We start from the raw sequence: 24,971 nt of genomic DNA, 5'->3' as shown, positions 1-24,971 counted from the left end.
TATAAATTATGGTATGCAATCTATATTTGGCAGTGATGAGTTACTGTATGTGGGTATACAGTGGTGAGCCGCTGTCCTTGATGTGGTAGTTGTGGCAAGTTGTAGTCAAGGTCACTTTGAGTTGATTGACACTTTGGGAAAACTCTGAAGTTAAACTATGGGTCCCGCTGGATAATTTGGCAGCGTATAAAAAATACATAAGCAGTCTAATCACGTGTGAAACACACTTAAAAACCTTAGTCTTAATCAAATCCTGCATTTATCTTGAGTTGGATTACTAATACAAAACATGTTGGATTTCTATTGTTTTTTTTTGTTTTTTTGTTTTTTTTAATTGTTGCTGTTGTGTCATGTATGTTTTGCCTCTCAGGGGGATGTTGGATTGCCAGGAGAACCAGGAGAGGGAGGTTTCAAAGGGGACAAAGTAAGTTGGTACAATACAAGCGCCACTAAGTTCATAGTCACTGGATCCTTTTCTGTCAATGTTTTTATAGAGTTAATGACTGACCTATTTACTCTAAAGTTGTACTTTCACAGGGCATCCAGGGATCACCTGGTATACCAGGACGGTCTGGAATTCCAGGACCAAAGGTAAATCCCTTAGTTTGGTAACACTTCCTCTACAAAGTCTACAAAGATTTCTGAACACTTGGTTAATTATGGGGCTTTGCTAACTACAAACTAATAACTAAGGGATATGTTGGGAAAATTAGTCAGATCCGATTCTTTTTTGGGTCAATGGCATATTTGACTTGTGCTTTACTTTGTTTATCATATTCACACTTTTTAGGGTCAACCTGGTGAAAAAGGGCCTGATGGTTCAGCTGGTCCTCCTGGCTTGGAGGTAAGAACCAGATCGTGTCATGTTTTGAAAAAAGCAACATGAATGAGAAATTAAATTATGAGTAATAGTATAATGGTGTGGATTTTGCTTTATGGGGATCTCTACAGGGTTTCCCGGGTGACATTGGACCACCAGGTCAAAACGGCCCAGAGGGACCAAAGGTTGGTAGAGTTTAAATGTAAAGAAATGGTGTCTAAAATTGTGGCAAAAGATGATTTTCAGTGTTGTCATTCGCAGGGGAGGCAAGGCACACGGGGGGTTCCAGGTCCACAAGGAACACCTGGACTCAATGTGAGAAAGTTTCATCTGCTGATCAAGAATAGACAATTGCGTCTTCCATTCAGTTTTGATACTTATTTTCCAATAGGGTGATGAGGGACCGATTGGGCCAGCTGGGCCAGCAGGACTTGAGGTGAGTGCTGATTGGATGAATACAATAACAATCCATTGACCCACTTTTTATATTGTTTATCCTTATCAACAAAGGGTTTAGTACCAACAACATCCACAAATATCTTACACACTACGTTTTTGTTTTTTCCAATTTTACTCTTCCTATGCCCCACTGTCATAGGACAGCTCAAGCATAGCTGCCCTCTCGCGCACCTATTCAAAAATCGTGTCTTGGTATAACTTGAATATATAACCGTACATATACTTGGAGGTCCGGATGAAAGGGTCTCGGGGTCGGGATCTGGACCACTGTGCGCCATTTGCTGACCCCTGTTTTATAATTTCACCAAAACAAATCATGGGTGACAAAGACCAGGTCGTTTTGGCATTGCAGGGATAAAATAAGCTCCAAACGTGGGCTTCACATTTTCGATGAATCAAACAGAAATTTCAAAGTCTTTTGAGATTCTGTTTTAGACTCAAGAGTCTGATTTATTATGCCACTCAGTGATAACCAGATCGACTTTGAACTGGACATATGTTGAGTGTTTCTCATTCCACAGCACATTCCCTGTGTCGCTTTGACTTTGTGTTCAGGGCAGGCCGGGGAGGCAAGGATTCCCTGGACTTACAGGCCTGGACGGACTCAAGGTCAGAAGAACAGAGCGTACACAAACCTAACATTGTGTTCTCTTTACTATAATGGCCCATGATCAGTGTAATTATGTATTCATGAGATGCTAATTGTCCTTTAACACGTTCACAAATGAGATATACTTTATTCGCCGTAGGGTGAGACCGGGATAATTGGAGAGGTCGGGAATCTTGGCGAGAGGGTAAAAAGACTTTTTTTCCTTGTGAATCACAGCACGTCTATGTTTAGTTTGCAAAGTGGTGATGTTGTTGTGAGGAACAAAATTGATATAGAGTGTTTTTCTCTTACTCCGTTAGGGTTTGCCTGGCTTCATCGGAACTACCGGAGCAATGGGCCTTGCAGGAGAAATGGTTTGATTGCTTTTTTTTTTTTTTTTCTCCACTTACCACACATTTTGCTAGCCATTGTTACTATTAATAAGTTTGTTGTCCATGATTTCGGACAAAAAAATGGGATCCAAAAATTTGTGTGGACTCCTTAAATCAGCTGTTCAAAGGTGTTTGAAAATCTTTGTAAGAAATTTGTGAATTTTGTAATGTGCTGCTTTAAGTGAATATTTAGAATGACTAGCAAAGTATTCATTTTTCTTAAAGGTATACAGTATAGTATATTTTGTAATTATGACGTGCACTTCCACAGGGTGATCGTGGGAAAATAGGCATCCCCGGACCTCCAGGGGAATCAGGGCCCATGGTAAGGAGTATGTCTGGAGCCTGTCTATTGTACTGAGGGTACTCGGTGCTTTGTTAACTACGTGCAGTGATGAGGTTCATTCAGCTCGCTAGATTGAGCCACATGAATATTGATATTCAACATGTTGTTAGTGTATCACTTCTGTTTGTTCTTCTCAGGGTCACACTGGAATACCTGGAGAGGCAGGCCCTCCTGGGACAGAAGGAAGCCCAGTAAGTCAACCAGCCAACCCAGAATTAAGAACTTGTAATATTTCAATTGACTGATTGACAGCCAATTCCACTATTTACAGTATGTATACTGTATATTGGTGTTCTAGGGACCTATTGGCTTAATGGGATCAGGTGGCACCAGAGGACCCAAAGGGGTGGAGGTAAGTAACTTAATTTGTCTTAAAAGTCATTTTTGCAAATCTTCAGTAAATTTGGAGATATGTGCATTTCACTGGACATCGACATTATGTGCGTGCCGAAACATACTAATGAATCTCCTTTCAGGAGTGTCAGTGATACACTGTCAGAAACATATGTGGTGTGGAAAGGAGGATGAGAGCTGTTTATTGACTTTCCAATAATTCAACTGATCTAATGAGACACCGCACAGAGAGACGGGTGGACTGAATGAACAATTGAACATGAGCGCGTATAATGAAGGCATTTCATTTTGCAAATTAGTTTAACAATACTCCCCTGATATCACAAATGTAATATTTGATAACCGTAATCGTTGAAAATTAGATTCAGTCCTTGGAAAATAGAATTAAAATACCCATCTCTTTAATGCGCTACCCGATGAAAATCCTCATTAACAGTTTAAACACTGCAAGAATTTTTCAGTGAAATAAAAATCTTCTGGAAAGTGGATTTGAAGAGGCCAGCGGTTATCTGAATGTGCCGTTTCTTTCCTTTTTAGCTGTTGTACCTCAGCACTTAAAAGGCATGTATGGACAGTGACGTTTCCATAGTCTCGTGGAACGAATTGTCATAACTTCAAAGGTTCGTGTGCCATTAGCATTCAACAACTTGGGCTTTGCAGCTGTCTACCAAAACGATTTTTGCCCTGACTATATTTCGGCATCAATTTGATAAGGCTGTCCAATGCATAGTACAAGTTATGCTATGGTAGGTTTCTCTCATTAGTGGAAGATTATAAAGTTCAACAACCTGAAGTGGCTTAAGACAATGCTTTATGAGCAACTGAAACATCGGCTGAATCAAGCTTTTGCTGATAATGAATTTCAGAGTAGCCCTCCCTGGCTTTGTGCCAACGCCTGCTCTAAGAGTTCGGTGTTTCCATCACTGGTAGTAGTAGTAGGCCTTCTGCTAGATGTTTAGTCAAGAACCGATCCTGTTCTGAGAAACTTGCCATGGGCAATTTGATAACAAAAACTGCAAAAGATATCAAATCCTTCACGTCTATCCAAATAATACCTGAAACGAAACAGAAACAAGGTTTGGGACACCCTGTATATTTGGGAAATAACCACATTTTTGAAGTTAGGATAATCGGATAATCATAAACATGTACGTACAGTGATGTTTCAGTAGTTTCCTGGAACGAATTGAACTTCAGGATTGCCAATGTACAACAATCCCCATCAGGGAAAGATGGCGTGATACAGTATACTCACATACATTTAGAAAATAACCACAATCCTCATTCAAGTGTCTCCAATGTGGGATAAATTGTAATAAATAAAAATAGAGACTGTCTCCAGGCTCGACTTAATGGCGATGTCCAAAATGAAGATAAATTGCTCTAGCTCAATGACTTAATGTTTGAAACCACATCAGTCAGGGAACGTGAACGTCCTCATTTTCAGCACAATGTGTCAATGAAAGATTTATTTATGTTTTTCTTTATTTTCGTGAGGGTCCGAGGGGTCCAGATGGCGTGGTAGGGGAAGGCGGAGCTGCTGGACTAAAGGTGATCACCTTAAGTGCAAAATTGTCAGTGTTCTTCAAAAAGTTCTCTTGTGTCGATTCAAGTGTTTGTTCCTTTGCTGATGCTATTATTTTGCATTTCAAACTCCATTTGGAGAGTGCAGCTCTCTAATTGGACACATTGGATCTGCCTCGCTGTGGAAAGTTTAGATAAACATCTTGTCGATAAAAGACAGAAAATCTCACAAAAGTAATAATAAATAGCTCTTTTCATTAGTTTTCTTTTTCTGTCAGTGATTATTTTTAACATCTGAAGGACTTTCTTTATTCAGGGGTGCTCTTTGTTGGGAGAAATAAAATGCACGTTGTTAGTTAGCTCTTGGCTGTCTGCAACGTTTTAACTGTGGGGGATTTTTGGGAAACACTTTTTTGCAGGGCCCTGATGGTCCGCCAGGAAAGACAGGCCTCCCGGGCCATGAGGTATATGAAAATAACTTTCTTTGTACTTTTTTTGTTACTTTGTACAAAACACTAAATGGGGTTTCTTTTTGTGGACAAGGCCATGACACGTGGCAAATTGCTGTCTTCGACCTGAATAATACATAATAAATAAATGTTAACAATTTTCCGACTTTAAAATTATAGTATGCATACAGCTAAGAAATCATACATTAAATACATGATTAAAAAAAAAAAAAAGGTCACAAGCCATACTTAGTTGCCTCATTTTGTTGCAGGGAAAGCTTGGTGAGCCTGGTGAAGTTGGGCCAAATGGGTTTCCAGTAAGTTTCCCTTCTTACCTGGTTGTAGTTACTGCAGACCTTTTTTTTTTAAAACTAATTAATAATATGTTGCCTTATTTTAGGGGGTACAAGGGCACTCTGGCCCTCCAGGGGACAAAGGACTTGCTGGGGATGCAGTAAGTAATATTCTCTTAACTCTTTGACTGCCAAAAACGTTTAATTACGATTAATAAAATCACGATTATGTCGCCTTAAACGTTAAATGACGTCAACTACGTTTTTTTGTTTTTTTTTGTTTGTTTTTTAATCAATGGGCAGTGCAACATCTAAGTGCAACGCTGCCTGGTCAATGGGTTGTAGAATCAAAAACACTCACTAACTATGGCCACCAGATGGCAGCTTTATGTCTCTTCAATGGGCTGCCAAATTACAATGAAACATGACGAAATCTGATGGAATTGAATGTTTTCAAGGATGACGTGAATGATAACGTTTTGATAATGCGTGGCAGTAAAAAGAGTTAAATTGTTGTCAGTCTGTTATTTTTAATTTGTTAACATTTCTGTTACAAAGTAAGAATCGTAATGGTGGTAGTTAGTCAAAGTCTTTCTATTGCTGTCATAAAACCTTTTGTTAACACTACAGTGCAGACATTTTAACTGTCACGCATGTGTAAAATATGCTTGTATGTCAAAACAACAAAACACTCATTTAATTACGACAGATTCCCCAAAATATATTGCTGCTGCTGAAATTATGGCTTGTTTGACATAAAGACAAAAAAAATCCTAAAACATAGCTTAGACTTAAAATGTTGAAATTATCCTTTTCCTTTGCTCTGGAAGCAAACTGTGAAGTATTGTGCAAGAAAAACACTGAGCAGAATAATCCTTTTCTCCCACCTGAGTCTCATAAACACCATTAGACAAGTCGTGAGACGATGATTCACAACATCTTATACCTGGAGAGGCAGCTTTACTGTAGGCCTGACAAGTGTTGCCATAGCAACAGGCTCATCTCCATCACTTAAAAAGGCTCTGGTGCGTGGTTTTGAAAGCACTTTCCATTGCAGATTAATTTGGCGGCTCAAGCCCACACACGTCATCTCGTTTATTTTCACACATTTATTTCCCTCCTTCGCTGTCACTTTTAGAGGTCGTCAAACGCTCAAATTCACAGCCTACCTTTTGTCTCTGTAGGGAGCAACGGGGCCTCCAGGAATGGTTGGGCCAACGGGGGAGATTGGGCCCTCGGTGAGTCTGATCACACAGCTGGCTTCAGAACAAAAAGATGGCTGATGAGTGAAGCCGGTCCGTGTTTCTGTACAGGGCCCACCAGGGAAAGTTGGTGAAGGAGGGCTGTCTGGTGAACCTGGAGACAAGGTACATATGGGCCACTTTATTAGGTACACCTACACAGTGCAAGAGTTGCATCAAAAGTAGGGCTTTATGAAGATGATAATGCCAGGAGAGGTGTTAAAATAACAGCATGTTGATTATTGTGGTTGTAGTTTGTAGCGGATGCAACGCAGTGCCGTAGTGGTTAGAATGCCTGCCTCACAGGATTTCCACCCTCAATATTATCTTACTTTGTAACAGAGAAACGTTAATCATTCATTCACAGGGTGACATTGGCCCACCTGGCAACATTGGAGAGCAGGGCTTGATTGGCCAGAGAGTGAGTATCGCCTATAAAAAGTGAAAATATAAGTGTAAATAATTATATAATAACAAAGATTTTCCCCATAAGGGTGAGCAAGGCATCGACGGTGAGGCTGGACCAAGTGGACCTGATGGAGTTAAGGTAAAGCATAAATGTAATAATGGAACATAACCTAAATAAGATCCCTAGAATTGTTTATATTAATCGTAAAAGCTAGCTAAACAGTTACAGCATGGATTCATTCAGTCCAAGAAATATGTGAAAGACAACCAAATGAACTCAAATCCAGTTGAATGTTGCAGCTTACTGTCATTAAAGTGAGACAGACATACAGTATGTGTGAGCTCTTGGAACTGCACTGTGGCAGAAACAGACAATGAGACTCTTTTAAAAGCTATCATGGCTGGAAATGCGGGGAAAAAAAGATGAAACAGTAAAGAGAATGAAAATAAAAGGCTGCCAAATAAAACCACGTCAAACAAATAGAATTAAGAGAGTCATTTTGGCTCCATGATGTACACAACATATTTTTGTCAACCAGGAGCGTTAAACAGTGTGCATTAAATCCACTGTGTAGCTTTTGGATCGAAAACAGCAGCTCACCAGGGATTTGCAGCATTAGCTGTTCACTGTTGGGAGGAATAAAATCAGCTGCTTGTATCACTTCGTTCTTCCACTCTGGTGAAAGACACATGGAAAGTCAGAAAGTTTTGACTGTCTTTTTGCAGCTACGCGTGGAAATAAAAATACATTTAAAAAAAGTAGGTGTGTCACACAAACAACAGTCACTATAATATCACTGTATAGCGTAGACCCTTTTGCCAAGAAACTGTTAGCAAAAGTCAAAAAGTAATCATGGAAGCTCCTATTTGTTGACTACATTGTGTAAAGCAGAACTTTCAGCACCATGTGCACTCACAAGAACGAAGCAGTGACTAGCATCTACACAACTAGCGACTATTTAAAACAAAAACAAAACTAACGATGAATTCACGTCTTGTGTGATAACAACCAACTAATTTTAGCGAGCTCACTAAATAGACTAACAAAAAAAACCATACAAATAATGAATTTGGTAAGTAACTAGCTAGCTAACTATCTAACAAACCAAGCAACCTACCCACTGTTGCCAACTAAGTTGACCTACCATGACTATTCTGACCCCTCTTGTGACTATGTATCAAAAGTGACTAGCGGCAGATCTATCAACATGTGTTTCAACCAACTACCAACTGTGCCTATCAAGTCCGCTGACAATGTAATCAATAACCAATAAGATAGCTAACCAATGACTAACAAACTAGATACAATAATATTAGGTAACAAAGGCTAATAAGGGACATTATTGTTATAATATATTATTAGCCCTTATTACCCCAAATAATTTGGGATAATAAAGGACTGCCTCGTAATAAGGTACTTAGTTTATTTACTTTTCTTACCCCTGTAGTGACTTTTATCTTTTCCAAAAAGTGAGAGCTACCTCACTAACTAGAAAACAAAAAAATATAGCGAAATAAAAGCCAATAAATAAATAAATAGGTAATTAACTTATAAACTAGCATGCTAACTGCCTTCCTATCCAACCACTTAGAAAATAAACCAACTAATAAATTAGGTAATTAAGTCACTGGATAGCTGGCTCGCTAGCTAGCTAGCTAGCTAACTTTCATTCTACTTCATTACATTTTTCTAAGTTAAAATAAGGTAAATAATTAAACCCTATGTAATGTGTTGTGTGTACTGAAGATAAAATGTTAGTGCTATTTATCGTTATTTCTGTTTGAGCAATTACTGCATGTGCATTTTCATCGACTCTGCTTCTTTGTTTACTTTCTTCATCCGCCACGTCCATCGATATAAACTCTTTGACTTTTACAATGATGTCTTTTCAGGGCGAGAAGGGTGATGCCGGCGTAGAGGTTGCCAAGGGAGACAAGGGTGAAATAGGCCAGAAAGGAGAAGATGGACCCTGTGGGCCTCCTGGACTGTCGGGGGTGACGGTAAGTGTCCTTTATTGGATCCGCTTGATAAATAAGACGTCTTGTTTTTGTGCACTTAAAATCATTCTACTTTAAAAAGGGTCAAGAGGGTAAACCAGGCAAAATTGGCGAAAGAGGAAACGCAGGAGGCAAGGTTTGTTCTCCCGTCACTCTCCCATTCAAGTCAATTGGCTGTCCCTGTAGGAGTGATTGAACACTTCGAAATGAAGAGCTGGAGATGCTCACTGATAGTAAATTGGAAATTGCCGGCAAAGTCATTGCAGTTCTCACCCCTGCTACATACCCGCTTATTGACTGCCTCTCGCCAGGGGACCAAAGGACACCAAGGTCACCTGGGTGAGAGCGGGCCAATGGGCGAGCAAGGAGCGCCGGGATTTGTCGGACCGAAGGGAGCAAGAGGAACGATAGGCCCAGTGGTAAAAAAAAAGATCTGTTAGCTTTTTAAAGCCTCTTTCGGACTGACAGACGTAATTGGATTTTGGTAAACGTGGCCTAAATGTGGATTTATTTCCCCAGGGTGCTCCTGGAAGAATGGGCCAGCTGGGAGACCCGGGAATACCAGGCTATGAGGTGTGGAATAATAGCATTTTGAAAGGAAATCCCCTCCAGTAAGGTGATGAAACAATCACCCCAAGAGTGGGATTTTGTTACATTTCTATTATTGCTGCTAGCCATTGAGAAAACATTGTTCTGATTTGTGGATGGCATAGTTGCTCCACTCTATGACTCATTCCAGGCCTTCAATTTTTGACCATATAGATTTACCTGAGCTATTTGCCCATTAAATGGCAATAGCATATACCAGCAAGGACCTTTTTTCTTGTCACATACAGCATGAACACACTTATTAGTGCAAACTACCATAATATATACAATGTACAGGAAACTGAAGATAATGAAACAATAATATTGCAATGTTGTAATTATGTCTCTGGCATTTTTAAGACCTTTGCATGGCAGGTTTACGGATGAGGTGACATTTTTAAGGCTAGTCAAGAAAATCAAATTTAAGACTTTTAAAGACTTTTTTTTCCCTCCACAGACAAAATAGTGTTTATAATAAAAATAAATCAAATTTAATCTGATCCAGACTGTGTAAAATAGACCTAGAAAAATGTGATTAGTATGACCATTCTAACCCCATAAAATTACACACAAAAATAGCTAATTTACTAGAGTAACTTTTTTTTTTTTTTGTATTATCGGGATGTACCAGTGGAATGTATTTTTTACTTTGCTCATTTTCTGAGAGAGATCACGTTTGGGCGGACCTTTTGAGAGGGGTTTGGTGCCGATTGCAATTAAGTTGAAATGACCTAATATGGTTCGTTGGGCTACTTTTCATGTTAGATCTCTTCTGATCAGGTTGGTGGAATTTGTTCCATTGGGTCTAGTGGAAATTTCTGTCAAATATTGCTCACCAATCTGTTGAAATCAAGCACTTCTCCTTTGCCAAGGTGAGGCAAACATTGGTCACATGAGATAATGACTCGTTTACCGCCAATACAATGGAACTGGACATTATAGTGACCTTCTATTGTGGCCAGCCTAAATGTTGCGATTATATTTTTGTTCAGCATTGTTTATTTTCACTCATTGACATCATGACAACAGAGCCTCAGTAATGGGAGTGCTCTTCTTGCCGTAGGGTCACAAAGGACTGCAAGGCTCACAAGGACCAGCGGGACCGAAAGGTGAAAAGGTACATTGGGACGTGATTTGTTCCGCACGCATTACAACTGTTGCTGATTAAGGATTCCATTCTAGATGATTGGTAGGAAGTAGGGCACATCTAATTCACTTTGTAAAGTTTAACTGTGCAATCAACCGAGCAAGTGGAGTCTTTTAGTCACGAGTGAGGGCATACAAACATTTTGTTTATTGGACAGGATGCAGCACAACACAATAAATAAACCAGATAAAAAGCTTCTATTTTCGGGAAGGGGTTTGAACCCATCTGGATGTACATAGTTGCATTGTTGTAAGAAAATAATAGCAATGATTGTGTACTAATCAAAATCATCCTGTCACATATGTGAACTGATTGACCCACTAAACCAAAAGATGCAGCCGATCTGATACAAACATACTCACTATGATTTGTCATGTTTCATCTTTGCCTTTGTCACTTTCCCCTAAGCTTTCATTATTCCTAATTATGTTGTAGTCATTTTTGAATCCTTTCATTTGACACATGCGGAACACATGACTGAGAAAAAAAAAATCCTTCACACGTCTGTTATTGTTCAATTAGTGTTATAAAGTCCCAGAGCGGGAGTGAGACATTGACTCATCTCTGTGCATTTCTTTTCTTTTTTTTTTAGCACTTGCAAGGATGAAACCACCTGTCCTATGACTGTCCAATGTTTATGGCATTCTTTGAAATAAACGTTTTTGGGGTTTTTTGCAATGTTAGCCTCAGGGGTTAATTCTTGATTTATTTTTGTTTTAATAGTTTGTGTGTTGCTTTTTAGGGTGAACAAGGAGAGGACAGCAAGATGGACGGCCCCCCAGGTCGCCAAGGTGACAGAGTGAGTTTTTCTTCTGTGGTTATTGCTGCGTGTTTATATATAAACGTCTGCCTCATTTCTGAAGTTGGGGGTACAAATCTCTGTCAGTCTTAATCACGTTCTTATGTCACTTCCAGCATTCAACATATAAAAATACACGTTCACATAAATTGTTCCAGGGTATGAATTGTTTTTTATGGGGTGTTTGTTGACTGTCAACGATTTTCAAAGTGAAGCCTTAAGGAGAAGTGCAGCAGCTTGAGAAAAAAAAACCAAATAAAATATTTTAAATTCTCACTACAGCTACATGTTAAAGGCAAAATCATTATGTTTAGCTCCTATGGTAAGATAGGTGAGGCTAGCAGAAAACTTCATACAACCCCGTCGTTAACGACGGCTTGTATGAAAGGATACGATTTTGAGAGCGTGAGCAGCAATGAATATTTTAGTGTCAGACCTGCTGTGATATGTTGGTGGTTTGTTAGGGGAGTAGGGGAGGCCGCATCTGTTTTATGTTCTCTGAGGGGGAGCTCACTGTACCACATTTTATGTTGTTTTATCTCTATGTGCTCCATGGCAGGGTCCTCCCGGTAACAGAGGTGATAGAGGAGAAGCAGGTGACCCCGGACACGTTGTAAGTGAATTTAAGATGACTACGTCCCCTACCTGTGTTCCATATTAGTTACAGAGCCAAAGATTTTGATCAAACTTCTGCAAAGTGTAATGTAGAAAATCACTTTTTTGCAGGGTCCGGTAGGTGTTGATGGAGAGAGAGGTAAAGCTGGCGCCCAAGGACTTCCCGTAAGTATCCCATTGGTTTGATTTAAAGCCACACCAAGCTTTGACTTTACTTGCTCAAGCCGTAATGGTCATTTCAGGGACACCCAGGGCCCAGAGGACAACAAGGACCGAAAGGATCCAAAGGTGAACAAGTAAGGACTTAACTCAATGTAATGTAGAATGCTGTAGACAGGGTGCTGCTCAACTCTCAAAGTCTAGCATGCACTCACATTTGAGTTATACAACATTAACTCTGTGCACCAGGGTCAAAAAGGAAAATCTGGGCCGAGGGGAACATCTGGGACCAAAGGACTACCGGTGAGTTAAATGAACGCTCATCTTTTTACACTGGTATCGTCAAGTTCCACCACAGTCTGGTCCATGACGTTGGTGGAACTAGGATTGGGATGTCTCAAAACAACGTTTGTCATTGAGATCAATTTATATTTGGAATACTGTCATTTGTTCCACAGCTAAAACTGGCAACATTATAAGATCTTTAGTAACTGTACAGACAGTGATTTGAACTAATTGAAGTCTTCATGACAGAGGAGGGGCAATAAATATCCCGCTAGTAATAAAATGGAATCTATGGAGCCACAGACATGACATGGGAAAAACATTTTTAAATTGGTTCGACTTAATTCAAGCACTTAACTCAATCAATGGCAGCCATTTTCAGTAATCACAACCGTTGAGTGCCAGCCATTTTGACTGATTTAACAAGACACACAGAATATTGTGGTCTACTATTATTTAAACATTGAATTCATCAAATGAAACAATAGACTCGCTTCTTTCACCAGGAAAAATAATTCAGATTAAACTTTTTCCGCCCTTGAGTAATCATCAGAAGAACAATGCCAAGTTTTACAAAATTTAGACAATCACATTATGACATTATCTGGAGAAAAATACTTTTTTGCGTGAACAAACATGTCAAGCTGTGAGTGACACCGTTGTCTGTTAAAACACAACTCACCCACGAAACACCGTGTCACTTGTCCACAAGAAAAAGAATATGGCAGCGAACCTGCTAGCGGCTAGTGTGATAAGCTAATGTAGCATTCTACATGTTCACTTGGTTTTCTTGTCAAAAAGCATAAACAGTACAGTACTCAAATGTACAAATCGGTGACAGATCATTGAAATCATACTCCAAGCAAGCCAATAGGAATGTAGAAGAAAAATAAGTAGAAAGCTACCAAAAATAGAAACATTAAGAGCTATGAATGGCTGATCAGAAGCTAGTACTTTCCCTATGCATCCACACAACTACTGGGTATCATTTCTATCGTGAAACAAACACTTGGACTAAAAAATGTGGATATGCTTGCTTACCTGACTAGTTATCATTTTCACCAAGGGTCCAGAAGGCCCCCCTGGCCCACGAGGTGTTACAGGAAGGGAGGGTCTCGAGGGGCTTCATGGAATGGATGGATTGCCTGGTACAGATGGAAGCAAAGGCACCAAGGTAAGGCACGCTGTTTGATCAATGGATTCATAACTTCAACTACGGGTAACCTTTCTTTCTTTTTTCTTTTTTTTCTTTTTTTTGTATTTAGGGGGAGCAGGGAGAAGATGGAGGATTGGGCCTCATTGGGAAACCTGGGCCGCAGGGTAAAATTGGCGAGACGGGTCTCCCTGGATCTCAAGGTTCTTTTGGACCAAAAGTAAGCCTGATTTTATTGGCTTGGACTTTAATATATCACGGGTGGTACCATATGTGTTTGTGTACCTTATTTGATGGCTTGTGGGGCATATTTACTGTATATGTTTACATGTTTGTGTGTCCTTCAGGGTGAAAGAGGTCTCCCAGGCCAAATTGGACCTGCAGGAATAAGAGGGACTCTCGGTGGGGTGGGATTGATGGGAAGCCAAGGAATGAAAGGAGCCAAAGGGCAACCAGTAAGAACAAATACTGTTAGTCACTTTAACTCATTTGCTCCCCAAAACGTATAAATACGTTATATTTTAAATATTACCAGTGTTCCAAAGACGTATTTATACGTGTTTCTTTTTATATATATTTTTTATGCTGGAGCAAACAGAATGCTTTGATGCAGCCTCTGAACTGCAGAGAAGCAATGGTAATTACTACAAAAAAACGGCCAGCAGGTGGCAGTAGAGCATGAGATCAACCAGGACCATGTTGCAAACAAGCTATTTTCCCCACAGTTTAAAAGAGATTTGTGAATAATGATGAAACCTATCTATATTTCTTATGCCAATTGCTGCAAAACGGAAACAGATTCAAATATACTTGTTTTCCCTGATGAAAGATGAGACTCCAATCTTTGTTTTGGTGGGTTCCAAGTTTTTATAGCAACAGAACACAATATTCTGTGGGCTTTGCAAAATCAGTCAAATCCAGTAAAACTGCCATGCTTCAGTTGCATCAGTGAAAATGGCTGGGAGTGAATGAGTTAATCATATTTTGATATACTGTGCAAATAATTGTATAACCCACCCTGAAATATTTCAGGGGACCACTGGCGAACAAGGATTTACAGGGGTGCTAGGTCTGTTTGGGCCAAAGGTAGGATTGCACCAAGATCCATCCCGTGTTTTGAAATGTCTCCAAGTGTTTCTCCTGAGATGTTCTGCTGTGTATACAAAAATCAACTCAGCTTTTTAAATGTAAAGAATTGATCTCTCTCTAGGGACCCCAAGGAGACATGGGCCCAGCAGGGATACAGGGACCAAAAGGACCAAGAGGACTGACGGTAATCTGGAAATCTCTTTGCGGCTGCAGTCCCAAATGTGTCAGGGACCAGTAACGTTCCCGCAAACCGATGGTTGCGGACTGCTCTAAATCACTTCAACATGTCCTTGTTTTCCAGGGTACGGACGGAGCTCTGGGCCCTGTTGGCATCATTGGCCCCAGCGGCCAACCTGTACGTACCTGTATAACATCCTGTCTGACAGTTTTATAGTCCTTGGAGTGACCCCTTCCTTTCTCTCTTGTCAGGGACTACAAGGTGACAAAGGAAGTCGGGGGGACGTGGTGCGTGACAAACTTTTGACAAATCCCTTTCTGTCTGAACTGTGAGTGCTAGATAGCATGCTTAGCGTGGAGGCTCCACACAGACCGGTCTCTTATGCCCTTTGGCACCTTCCTTTTGTAGCAATATCCACAGTGACACTTGGCGCCAATGAAATTCTTGTGCTCATACCAATCCGTTTAATAGCTTCATTGATATGCTTCACATGTTGTTCACACCTAAAAATGCTGGGAAGGGAGCAATATTTCAGATATGCTTTGCAAAAGGGTAGAGCAGATGTTTATTCAACAGGCAGCCTTCATCCACATTCTATTATTCTGCCTTCAAGTATTGATCTATTTCATCTTTAACAGGGCTTGCCAGGACCAAGGGTAAGTCATAATAAATCTTCTCAGTGTTAGTCAAAGCAAGCCCTGAATAAACATAAATATTTGAAAGCCGAATGTGTTAATGGGATTTTTCAGGGATCTCCCGGTCCACGTGGCCCGCCGGGACCTCCAGTAAGTTCACTTTTCATACTTTACACGCATAACTTATTGGATGCTATGCTATTCAGTAACAGGATAACATTTTTGTTTCCCCTAGGGTCGCACCAGTTCTACCCTACATCTTGTATGTATATTTCCGTTTATAGTGAATTCAGGTTATGATTCAAACCATGTGTGGTTGCTTGACGTCTCTGTTTTATCTTTTGTAGCAAAACGAGGCACTTGGCGCTTCTTTTCAAGTCATCATTGATTCGCATGCTCCACTCAGGCCACAGGTGAGTTCTGACGATGAGGTTTTATTGGGCACTCATTGAGATAAATGGGAACTTGACATTTTAAATTAAAATTAACTGTACTATTGAATACAATGCAGCATATCATTATATAGAATTGCGTGTCGTACAATCTACCATGGAAGCAACGCCAAAAATTTCATCACAAAAACTTGACTTTAAAACAAAATGAGCATGCTTTGAAGAAAGCTTAAATAAAAGATTATCTTCGATTCGGGTAAAGCATCTCAAAAATTGTATTTCCCTCAGGTCCCAAGAACAATTTGATTATCAAAGCCTGGTAACCTCCAATATTAAAGTGCAGTTAAGACAATGAAAATGTTCAGGCCAATAACAATGAAATAAAAGGCAGTAAATGAGCAATAGAATACATGTAGATGTTGACAATTGACCTTTTATCAACCAAGTGTATCATAATTGCACGCTTTTAATGTTTTGTCAATGAAATATTTTATAGTATGGCTAACCTCAAGGTAGAGCTGTGCAATTAATCGATATTCAATTAAAATTTCAATTATTACACTCCACAATTACAAAATCAGCATAATCGTAAAAAAAAAAAAGATTATTACCATAATTTCCGGAATTTAGAGCGCACCTGATTATAAGCCTCACCCAGTACATTTCTCAAGGAAACAGCATTTTCTACATACATAAGCCACATGTGCCCACATTGAAACATGAGATATTTACAAAGAAAGACGGTACACAGAATGAGTTTTCAAAGGTTTAATAATATACCTTAGCTTTTCTTTCCAAATGGTGCCTGTGACGCGGCAGTAACGGTAGAAGGTAGCAATACGGTAGTAACACAGCAGTAAAAGGGCTGGTTAAAAATAACATACCGGTAAAAAGTTACTGAGACTTCTTGTATTTTTCATGATGAGGGTCTGTTCATGCTAATTTTAGTCATGCACAAAGCACGAAGTCACATTAAACTTGCGGACATATATTCCACCTGTCTCACTCCTACCTTTTCTGCTCGAGCGCCCCTGGCGGACGTTAGAAAAAATGCACAAATTAGCTGCATCATTGTATAAGCCGCAGGGTTGAAAGCGTGTGAAAAAAGTCGCGGCTTATAGTCCGGAAATTACGGTAATGTTTGAGTTGTTTAAATTTATACATTTGCACCTTTTTTAACATTTTAAAATAACTAATTTAACAAATTTTGTGTCATCCAAAAGGAACTTGCATATTAGTGTTTCAAAGAATTTCATTTGTCTTAATATTTGTTACGTTTAAACATTTTCTTGTTTTGTACAAAAAAAACAAAAAAAAATCGGGATTTTAGTTATTCCCAAAATAGGTCAATTTCAACTTCAATTACCAAATATGGTTGCCTTCCTTTTCCTAGAAAGAACTACAAATATAATCTGGAAACACTTCACAACAGTGAAATCTTGATTTAAGGAGGCAATGTTGTTTACTGTTATGTCATCTGAATTAAGTCAGGTGAACCACTGGGCTATGGTTTGAACCCCCAGACTTTCTGTCAATATGCTGCCCCTCTTTTTTTGGAATGTGACATATTGATCAATGTCCCATTGTGTTTTAGGTAAACGAGTATATCTTTCTCAACAACAAATCCAATCTGGATCTCCGAATACATGAACTGAAAATATTATGTTCTAACAAACATGAACTTAAATACGTATGTTATTTGTTGAAAGCTGAATTACCAGAATATGGACCTTCCCATGCTGGACCAGGGAACGGAGATCTTCAGGACTTTGGAGCATCTCAGCTCTCTAATCCACAGTCTGAAAAACCCACTGGGGAGGCGCAACAATCCAGCCCGCATCTGCCGAGACCTCTACAACTGTGAGCAAAGGATGTATGATGGTACGGGTCACAAAAAGATGGGCACATGGTTACAAAGCTGCGTGTTTTTTGTTTTTTTGCATTAATAATCTGCCTTTGCTGCTATTCCAGGCACTTACTGGATTGATCCAAACATGGGCTGTGATGCTGACACCATCGAGGTCACATGCAACTTCACTGCCGGAGGACAGACATGCTTGAAACCTGTCACCGTCTCCAAGGTTGGATCAACAAAAAAGCGTGTCTGCACGTCGCAGCGTTTTTCCTGGCTCCAACGGACGCAGATCCACAATATGGGAATACAATCAATCAAATTTCTGATTTACCTTCCAGGTGGAGATGGGGGTGGGTCGCATCCAGATGAACTTCATCCACCTTTTGAGCACTGAGGCTGTGCAGCATATCACGGTCCACTGCCTCAACACGCCCGTGTGGGCAGCGGGACCCGCCTTGCAGCACTACAGCCAGGCTGTGAGCTTCACCACCTGGACGGGGGAGAAGATCCGAGCGGGCGATCTTCAGGAACCACTTGTGCCCAGAGATGACTGCTGGGTATGCGCACACGTTGAATTCAAACATGGAAAAGTTGGAATGCTTTTCGCTTATGTGGTTGGAACGACGCTTATCATCATCATCTTAGCAATGATAGCAACTCAATTTTACTGATTTGCGCCAATTCACACCAGAACATATATTGAGGCACCTAAAAAACTGAGCTACAGTCAGGGGTTATAGTTTTTGATTTTTTTTAGTTTTTAGATTTTATTAGCTTCAATTATTTAAAAAATCCTTTGTTTTAGTTATTTTTAATGTTAGTTTTTTTTTATGTTGTTTAATTTATTTATTTATTAACCAGTGAATTGTGTTTATTTCATACGTCGTATTACTTTTTTGATTGATTGGGTTTTATTGAACATATAAACACATCAAAAGTATAAAATACAAGGTGTAGTTAAAAAAAAAAAGAGGAAAATAAAAACAAATCATCAATAGTATCAGAATTTACATGTTCAAATGGAGTAGGAATTAGTATGAAAAACTTATCTAGTCCTACTCCCTAATGGTTCTATCATAATAATATACTAAAGTTGTTCTTACTAATATAAAGGTTAAACAACAGAAAATAAAACATGTTTATCCTAAGTGCACACATATATTAGTATGAGTTATAAGTCCTTATCCATTACATATACGCAAAGAAGAGAGAGCGAAAGTAAAGCCCTACATAAACAATAAATTCCCAAACATGAAGTATTTAACACATACGGACACAAATTTATTTACATTTATACCTGATTTACACATTTTTCTATCATTTTTTTAAACCTCTTTCTCAGTACAGTAATTGATTCACATTTTTCAGTTCAATTTCATACCTATTCCACAAATTAACCCCTTTAACAAAAACACACAATTGCTTTGTTTGTTCTTATCATTGTTTTTGTAAAGTCACTTTTCCCCGTAACCCATAGCAACAGCCTTCTTTGATTTTGAATAACTTCTGAATATTGTGGCAAAGTTGGTTATTGTATACTTTGTACATTATTTGAGCTCTTTCAAATTCGACAAGGTCATAGAATTTGAGAGTATTCAATTTAATGAATAACGGATTTGTTGGTTCGATATAATGTGAGTGATTAATTACTCGTATGGCTTGTTTTTTGTAATTTAAAGAGAGATTGTGTGCTGGTAAAATATTTAATAAACACCATGGTAAAATTAAAAAAAAGCAACACACTTCTTACCTAGCATTATTATAATCCAGCTGAATTAAATGAAAAAGCAGACATTGGCGCCAAAAATCAAACACGCAAAATTGTCACCAAGGAGCGATGTCATCTGAAGATACTTTTCTATTGGCTGATGTTAGATGATGTAGCTTCTGTGCGACATACTTTCAAAGATCCTTATTCCAGTTAATATCGAAAAACAAATATACTTAAAGGCACAGTCTTCAGCCCGCACTGATTTTTTTTAATGAGTGAGTGAAAAAAATCTAAATAAAAAAATCGTGCTGTCAAGTTGCCGCGGGAGTGACGACGTCATGCAGCCGTCAAATTCGCCCGGCACCGTCTGCGACACGCCCCCGCCACCCCCAGCTCTGCGATTGGCTGGAGGGGTAAACAACTGTCTGTCCACAGAAACGTCCCGCTGTTGACAAAACAAACACAAAATGGCAAAATACAGGCTTGGGGGGGTGGGGGTTTAAGAAAAAAATCACCACCACACATTAACAGAAGCCCAGAGGTGTAGACCGAGAAGGAGTTCATGTGTACACATCCTGTATTTATATAGTGCATTTTCCTGAGTGAAAGCGGAAGACCGTGCCTTTAAATCACATTTAAAATCAAGCCCAAAGGTTCATGTATTAAATTAATTACCAAGATGAAAACTAAGGACATTTTCAATGAAATTATAGTTTGTTTTGTAAATGTAAAATGTAGATTCAATTAGTTTTCGTTTTTTAAAAAAGCATTTTCATTTTTATTTTGTTAATGAAAATGTTTTCTTTTTTTATTTTAGTTTTAGTTATTTTGTTTTAGTTTTAGTTAACTAAAATAACCTTAGCTACAGTACATAAAGAAGAACAGAAGTATATCGCCTACCCAAGTAAAATAAACTTTATTGGGAGGAATAAGTGCAGCTATTTAGGTAACTCAAAAACCAAGACTATACTGTACTGTTGTTCCAAAGACGTTAACACAAATGAGTTAAACTTCCTGAAAAGCAACATTTTTAGATCAAACTTAATACAAAGCTTTGCAGAAATGTGGCGATAAATGCTTTGTACCATGACAGTATCTATTTTTCGACTCAATGTTCCCAGATCAAGGACGGCCGCTGGCGTCAGACCCACTTTGTGTTTCACACTCAGGAGCCAAATTTACTCCCCATAGTGGACGTATCCAGCCTACCGACCACAGAACCTGGATCACATTATCACCTCGAGGTTGGACCTGTTTGCTTCTTATAAAGCTCAGTAAAGGGGAGCCCTGACTTCCTGAGTGGGATGACCGGACGGTCAGTTGTGGACTGCAAGGAACCCCGTTTACTCTCCAGAAACTATGCTTGGACTGCAGGAACAGAGGCGGGAACATTTAAGGAGTTCTGGCACTGATCCGCCTTTGGAATAAAATGACTACATTTCCTCTCCAGTGACTGCTACGAGCTTTGAATTGCCTGGATGGATGGAAGGAAACGATAAGAACATTTCATTGTTTTGGCTCGATCAAACTCTGGTTGTACAATAATAATGAAGGTACATTTATAAATGCAATAATGTAATTATTTATAACGGTGTATGTACTGTATATTGTGATATAAAGTGCAATAGCTGTTACTGTGTGCATCATATCACTCATTCAGCTGTCCTCACACAAGCACGTGTGAAGATACTACCTCGTACAGCACGTTTGAGTGGTCCTTCATTAGGGTGCTCTCACTGGCCACAACATTTAGGACACTTGCACAATCTGATGAGCAAAGTTCTGCCTAAAGAAACAGCCCTCAATAATACAACCACAATTGACAATAAGATTTTTATTAACTTTTTTAAATGGGACATGATTATCTTTGTAATGGCAAATGTTTTATTAGTTTAGAGTCCTGTAAAATTTGCAACGTTAATTACATTGTCTTCCTAAAACTGGCCGATCAAAATGTATTTACTCTTTATTCATTTTTCTCAAAATTAATTGACGTAATTGTAAATTGTAAAATAAAAAAATATTAATAAAATAAACACTCTTACATAGATTTGTTTTATTGTATATTGGTTGATTCAATTTAAATAATACAACAAAAAATGAGAATTAATTACTTTACATTTGATTGTGCAAGTGTACCTCACCTGGTGCTGCAACTGTTCTGTACTCAATGGGAATACTCCACAAAATATGCACGCTTGGCCACGTTTTGTTCAATAAATTTTATTTTTTAAAACTACAGTCATCATTTTTATGTTTAGCACCATGATTTTTTTTAAATTTTGTAATAATTCAACCATTCAAACTTTTGAGAAAAAAAAATCTCATACTATCTATTAATTGTACCGTTCGGGTTTATCGTGGACACATAGCGTGGCGTCCCCCGTCGATGGGGAGGTTGACGCCGGTGATAAAAGTTGCGGCGTCCGATGCCAGGAAAGCGATGCTGTGGGCCACCTCGTCCACTTCGCCCGGTCGGCCAAGTGCGTGAGTCTGCTTGCACTTTTCCAGGAACTGAAAGCAGGAAAAGAAATAAATTGACTGAACAACTGATGGATTATTTTTAACAATAGTGCAGTTGTTCTCATTACGTTTACACCATGTACCACCTAAGAAGAAGATACAGTACTTATCTCTCTAAGTACCACCATCATGACCATCATGTTCATTAAAAAATGAGACAGTGGTTTTGCTCCTAAAAAAGTCTGTCTGTGAAAAGCGATATAGCCTACAAATAAAGCTTAATTACTTACTTACTAAAAAGTCGATTTAATATAATTACTACTGCGCTTAAATATAGGATAATGACAAACGAACTGCTGAAGTAATTATTCAAATACAAGGTTTCACATTTACTTAAATAAATACTGACAAACAGTAATCTTTGCTTAGATAGAGGATAATGACAAACTGCTGAAATAATTACTCAAATACAAGGTTTCACATTTGCGTGAATAAATACTGACACCTCTCAAATATAAAATAATGAAACTGGGTTGAACTTACCAAGTTAAACGTAACAGAACTGTACAGTATACCGTTCTTTCGTGTACCAGTAGAGGGCGCCCACAATTCCAGGTTCATTGATTTGCCGATCAATTCAATAACAATTCTGTCCATAGAGGCAACTAAGTCTAGACAATCAAAATAAATGGATAACCTAATTTGACTTCCACATTGTCCTAATTCAAATTAATGTTTCCCATAGGAAATAATGTAAAGAGAATTAATTGGGTGTAGGCTCAAACTGTCACATCAAAAAAAAAAAAAGAAAAAAAAAATCTTAAATGTTATGCATATAGTGAGTATAAAATTCAATTAACCACGGTCTAATTTAAAATAATAATAATTATAATTATGGTGCATTTTAACAATTAACTTAATATTTCTCAGGATTAATTTTTGGGGGAAATTATATATTTCTGAATTAATTTACATATTTTTTGCCTTTATTTCCTGAACTGCGACTGTAGTTGCACATATATTCCAGAAATGCAGGAATAAATTGATGACAAATTGAAGAGATATATCATAATTTTTACATTTACTGTATTCCAAAGTTATTTCTGCAACTTCTGAGGGTTTCTCTTTCATTAACGGAGGGGCTAGTGACAATTTTTTCTACGTGTGTAGCTACATACACATGCTCCTGTCCTTACCTTAGCATACTGCTCCTCATCCAGTCCTGCCCTCTTATGCACTTCCGTGACAATCACACCAGGACTGCGGAATTAAAACACACGGGATCAAAAACGTGTCCCCTGCAGCTATTTGCAAGACCACAAGGTCATTAAACGTACCACACGGAGTTGACTCGAACTTGCTTGGACGCCAGTTCTGAAATAAAAAGTACTTCCATGATTGTTTGTTTATTTGTTTTTTTTGCATACATTGTTCAATAAAACTGCTGACTCACCCAGAGCGACGCAGCGAGTGAACTGGTCAATGGCCGACTTGGACATACAATAGGCCAGGACGCCAGGGAACTACAATGACAATAGACTCCAAATGTTGTAGCAGATATTTTAACTGGATCGTTATTTTCATGCTCACTGGACACTTCATTAGGAACACCAGCTAATACATTCTGTATTAAACAAATCTACCTTTACAAAGAATTAATTCTAAATCTCAGTACCGATCTCTGTCCATTGACGCTGGATACGTTGACGATGGAGCCTTTGGTCTTGATCAGGTGAGGTACACAGAGTTGGGTCAGGTGGTACACAGATCTAAAAAACAAGTAGCACTGAGAACTAACAGACAAACGGCATGAGTACATTTCCATGACGACGCCAACCTGACATTGATGTTCATGACCCTGTCGTAAGTTGCCAGGTCTGACGTATCGATGCCTCCCATAGCCAGGATGCCGGCGCTGTTCACCAGAACATCCAGTCGGCCGAAGCGTGCGATGAGTTCCTCGACCGTCCGCTTCACTGTGTCCTCGTCTGTCAGGTCACCGGGCACAAGCAAGGGCTGTACAAAACATGAGCAGCTACGTGTAAAGAGTTTACTAATTGACATTGGTCGTTGTACACATCAATACCTCAGTTCCCCCACTACATTCTGTGCACTGCTTGCCCACTTTCTTCAGACTTTCCACATCTCTGCCATTGAGAGCCAGCACAGCTCCCAGTTTAGCAAACAGGACGGCCGTACCTGCACCGATACCTGAGCTGGCACCCGTGATCAGGGTCACTTTTCCCTTCAGGGAAGACACCTGGAATAGATTAATGGCATTTCCATTTGTTTTACTTGGAAAAGATTATCAGCAATTTTTATAATAAAATAAATTACGGTTAATTTGCTAAAGGTCACTGTATGCGAGAAGGGTATTGACAACAAAGTGAGAAAATGAAAATTACTGAATTACTGCTAAAAACAAAAATAAATGTAAATGTACCAAGCTGTTATTTATTTATCATTACGATTATGATTATGATTATTATTATTATTTTTACTTGTGAAATATCGGTAACCCTAAAAAAAGCAACTAAGAATGCACATTACAGTGAAAATAATATTGCAATAGAACTAATTTACGTATTTGAATGTGAGTAGTAAATGAATAGTACTAATTGTCAGTCACAACAAGACGCAGGTTCGTTATTTTGAAATAAATGGTCATGTCTTTTTAGAGTCGTATTCAGTAACACTAATTTCACACCATAATCAACAGAGAGCTGAATATTCATTGTTTTTCTGATAAAACAAGCCACAGAAGCGAAGAGTAACTCACTTTATATGCGTCGCCAGAGGCCATTTGCGTTTTCAGTCAGCTAAAAAGTCAACCTGTTGTAATTTTTCCACTGACGTGAATCTCGTGTTTTCCTCACAAGCAGAGGCACACGCAAAAGACTTCCGGGTGGAGCTCAGGCTTGTGATGTGATTGGTATAACTGGAGTGACGTCATCAATGGTCCAACCTGTAATCCTTTTAAAATATTGTGCATTACCAACAATGATGTTATTAAGAAAAATAGTAATGTT

The 24,971-nt window shown here is 38.9% G+C and overlaps 2 protein-coding genes across 4 annotated transcripts in view; one reads left to right on the top strand and one right to left on the bottom strand.

Moving 5' to 3' along the window:
- The window catches only part of LOC144019234 (uncharacterized), a 55,122-nt gene extending 33,443 nt beyond the window's left edge, over window positions 1-21,679 (top strand). For all 3 annotated transcript variants that reach the window (XM_077522167.1, XM_077522168.1, XM_077522166.1), the window contains 45 exons: window positions 371-424; window positions 538-591; window positions 791-844; window positions 952-1,005; window positions 1,082-1,135; window positions 1,212-1,256; window positions 1,835-1,888; window positions 2,029-2,073; window positions 2,189-2,242; window positions 2,532-2,585; window positions 2,744-2,797; window positions 2,905-2,958; window positions 4,458-4,511; window positions 4,904-4,948; window positions 5,206-5,250; window positions 5,334-5,387; window positions 6,411-6,464; window positions 6,540-6,593; window positions 6,835-6,888; window positions 6,961-7,014; window positions 8,769-8,876; window positions 8,956-9,009; window positions 9,185-9,292; window positions 9,393-9,446; window positions 10,525-10,578; window positions 11,351-11,407; window positions 11,967-12,020; window positions 12,134-12,187; window positions 12,265-12,318; window positions 12,431-12,484; window positions 13,533-13,640; window positions 13,732-13,839; window positions 13,967-14,074; window positions 14,652-14,705; window positions 14,830-14,892; window positions 15,010-15,063; window positions 15,138-15,173; window positions 15,525-15,542; window positions 15,636-15,671; window positions 15,757-15,783; window positions 15,869-15,934; window positions 17,623-17,794; window positions 17,885-17,994; window positions 18,107-18,325; window positions 20,601-21,679. In XM_077522167.1, the coding sequence (XP_077378293.1) occupies window positions 371-424; window positions 538-591; window positions 791-844; window positions 952-1,005; window positions 1,082-1,135; window positions 1,212-1,256; window positions 1,835-1,888; window positions 2,029-2,073; window positions 2,189-2,242; window positions 2,532-2,585; window positions 2,744-2,797; window positions 2,905-2,958; window positions 4,458-4,511; window positions 4,904-4,948; window positions 5,206-5,250; window positions 5,334-5,387; window positions 6,411-6,464; window positions 6,540-6,593; window positions 6,835-6,888; window positions 6,961-7,014; window positions 8,769-8,876; window positions 8,956-9,009; window positions 9,185-9,292; window positions 9,393-9,446; window positions 10,525-10,578; window positions 11,351-11,407; window positions 11,967-12,020; window positions 12,134-12,187; window positions 12,265-12,318; window positions 12,431-12,484; window positions 13,533-13,640; window positions 13,732-13,839; window positions 13,967-14,074; window positions 14,652-14,705; window positions 14,830-14,892; window positions 15,010-15,063; window positions 15,138-15,173; window positions 15,525-15,542; window positions 15,636-15,671; window positions 15,757-15,783; window positions 15,869-15,934; window positions 17,623-17,794; window positions 17,885-17,994; window positions 18,107-18,325; window positions 20,601-20,747 (3,021 nt within the window). In that variant the 3' untranslated portion in view covers window positions 20,748-21,679. The remainder of the gene's footprint in view (window positions 1-370; window positions 425-537; window positions 592-790; window positions 845-951; window positions 1,006-1,081; window positions 1,136-1,211; window positions 1,257-1,834; window positions 1,889-2,028; window positions 2,074-2,188; window positions 2,243-2,531; window positions 2,586-2,743; window positions 2,798-2,904; window positions 2,959-4,457; window positions 4,512-4,903; window positions 4,949-5,205; window positions 5,251-5,333; window positions 5,388-6,410; window positions 6,465-6,539; window positions 6,594-6,834; window positions 6,889-6,960; window positions 7,015-8,768; window positions 8,877-8,955; window positions 9,010-9,184; window positions 9,293-9,392; window positions 9,447-10,524; window positions 10,579-11,350; window positions 11,408-11,966; window positions 12,021-12,133; window positions 12,188-12,264; window positions 12,319-12,430; window positions 12,485-13,532; window positions 13,641-13,731; window positions 13,840-13,966; window positions 14,075-14,651; window positions 14,706-14,829; window positions 14,893-15,009; window positions 15,064-15,137; window positions 15,174-15,524; window positions 15,543-15,635; window positions 15,672-15,756; window positions 15,784-15,868; window positions 15,935-17,622; window positions 17,795-17,884; window positions 17,995-18,106; window positions 18,326-20,600) is intronic.
- LOC144019235 (3-oxoacyl-[acyl-carrier-protein] reductase FabG-like) lies at window positions 21,679-24,858 on the bottom strand. Its single transcript, XM_077522169.1, has 8 exons — window positions 24,722-24,858; window positions 24,029-24,202; window positions 23,780-23,958; window positions 23,618-23,711; window positions 23,396-23,465; window positions 23,280-23,316; window positions 23,139-23,202; window positions 21,679-21,993 (listed from the first exon to the last, which is right to left on the bottom strand). The coding sequence occupies exons 1-8, from the start codon at window positions 24,743-24,745 to the stop codon at window positions 21,835-21,837; spliced, it is 801 nt and encodes a 266-aa protein (XP_077378295.1). The 5' UTR covers window positions 24,746-24,858; the 3' UTR covers window positions 21,679-21,834.
- Window positions 24,859-24,971: the final 113 nt, after the last annotated feature.

The sequence above is a fragment of the Festucalex cinctus genome, chromosome 5 (assembly GCF_051991245.1).
Source record: "Festucalex cinctus isolate MCC-2025b chromosome 5, RoL_Fcin_1.0, whole genome shotgun sequence".
Taxonomy (NCBI): domain Eukaryota; kingdom Metazoa; phylum Chordata; class Actinopteri; order Syngnathiformes; family Syngnathidae; genus Festucalex; species Festucalex cinctus.
Note: the sequence above shows the minus strand (reverse complement) of the source record. Positions and strands in the feature narration are given on the sequence as shown.

Bases quoted from the DNA above. Each gene is read 5' to 3' on its own strand.
- LOC144019235 (XM_077522169.1), bottom strand. From the start codon at position 24,745: ATGGCCTCTGGCGACGCATATAAA. The intron at 23,712-23,779 runs GTTGGCGTCGTC...CTTGTTTTTTAG, and splicing joins GTCATGAACATCAATGTCAG to ATCTGTGTACCACCTGACCC. The intron at 23,203-23,279 runs GTACGTTTAATG...TTAATTCCGCAG, and splicing joins GTTCGAGTCAACTCCGTGTG to TCCTGGTGTGATTGTCACGG.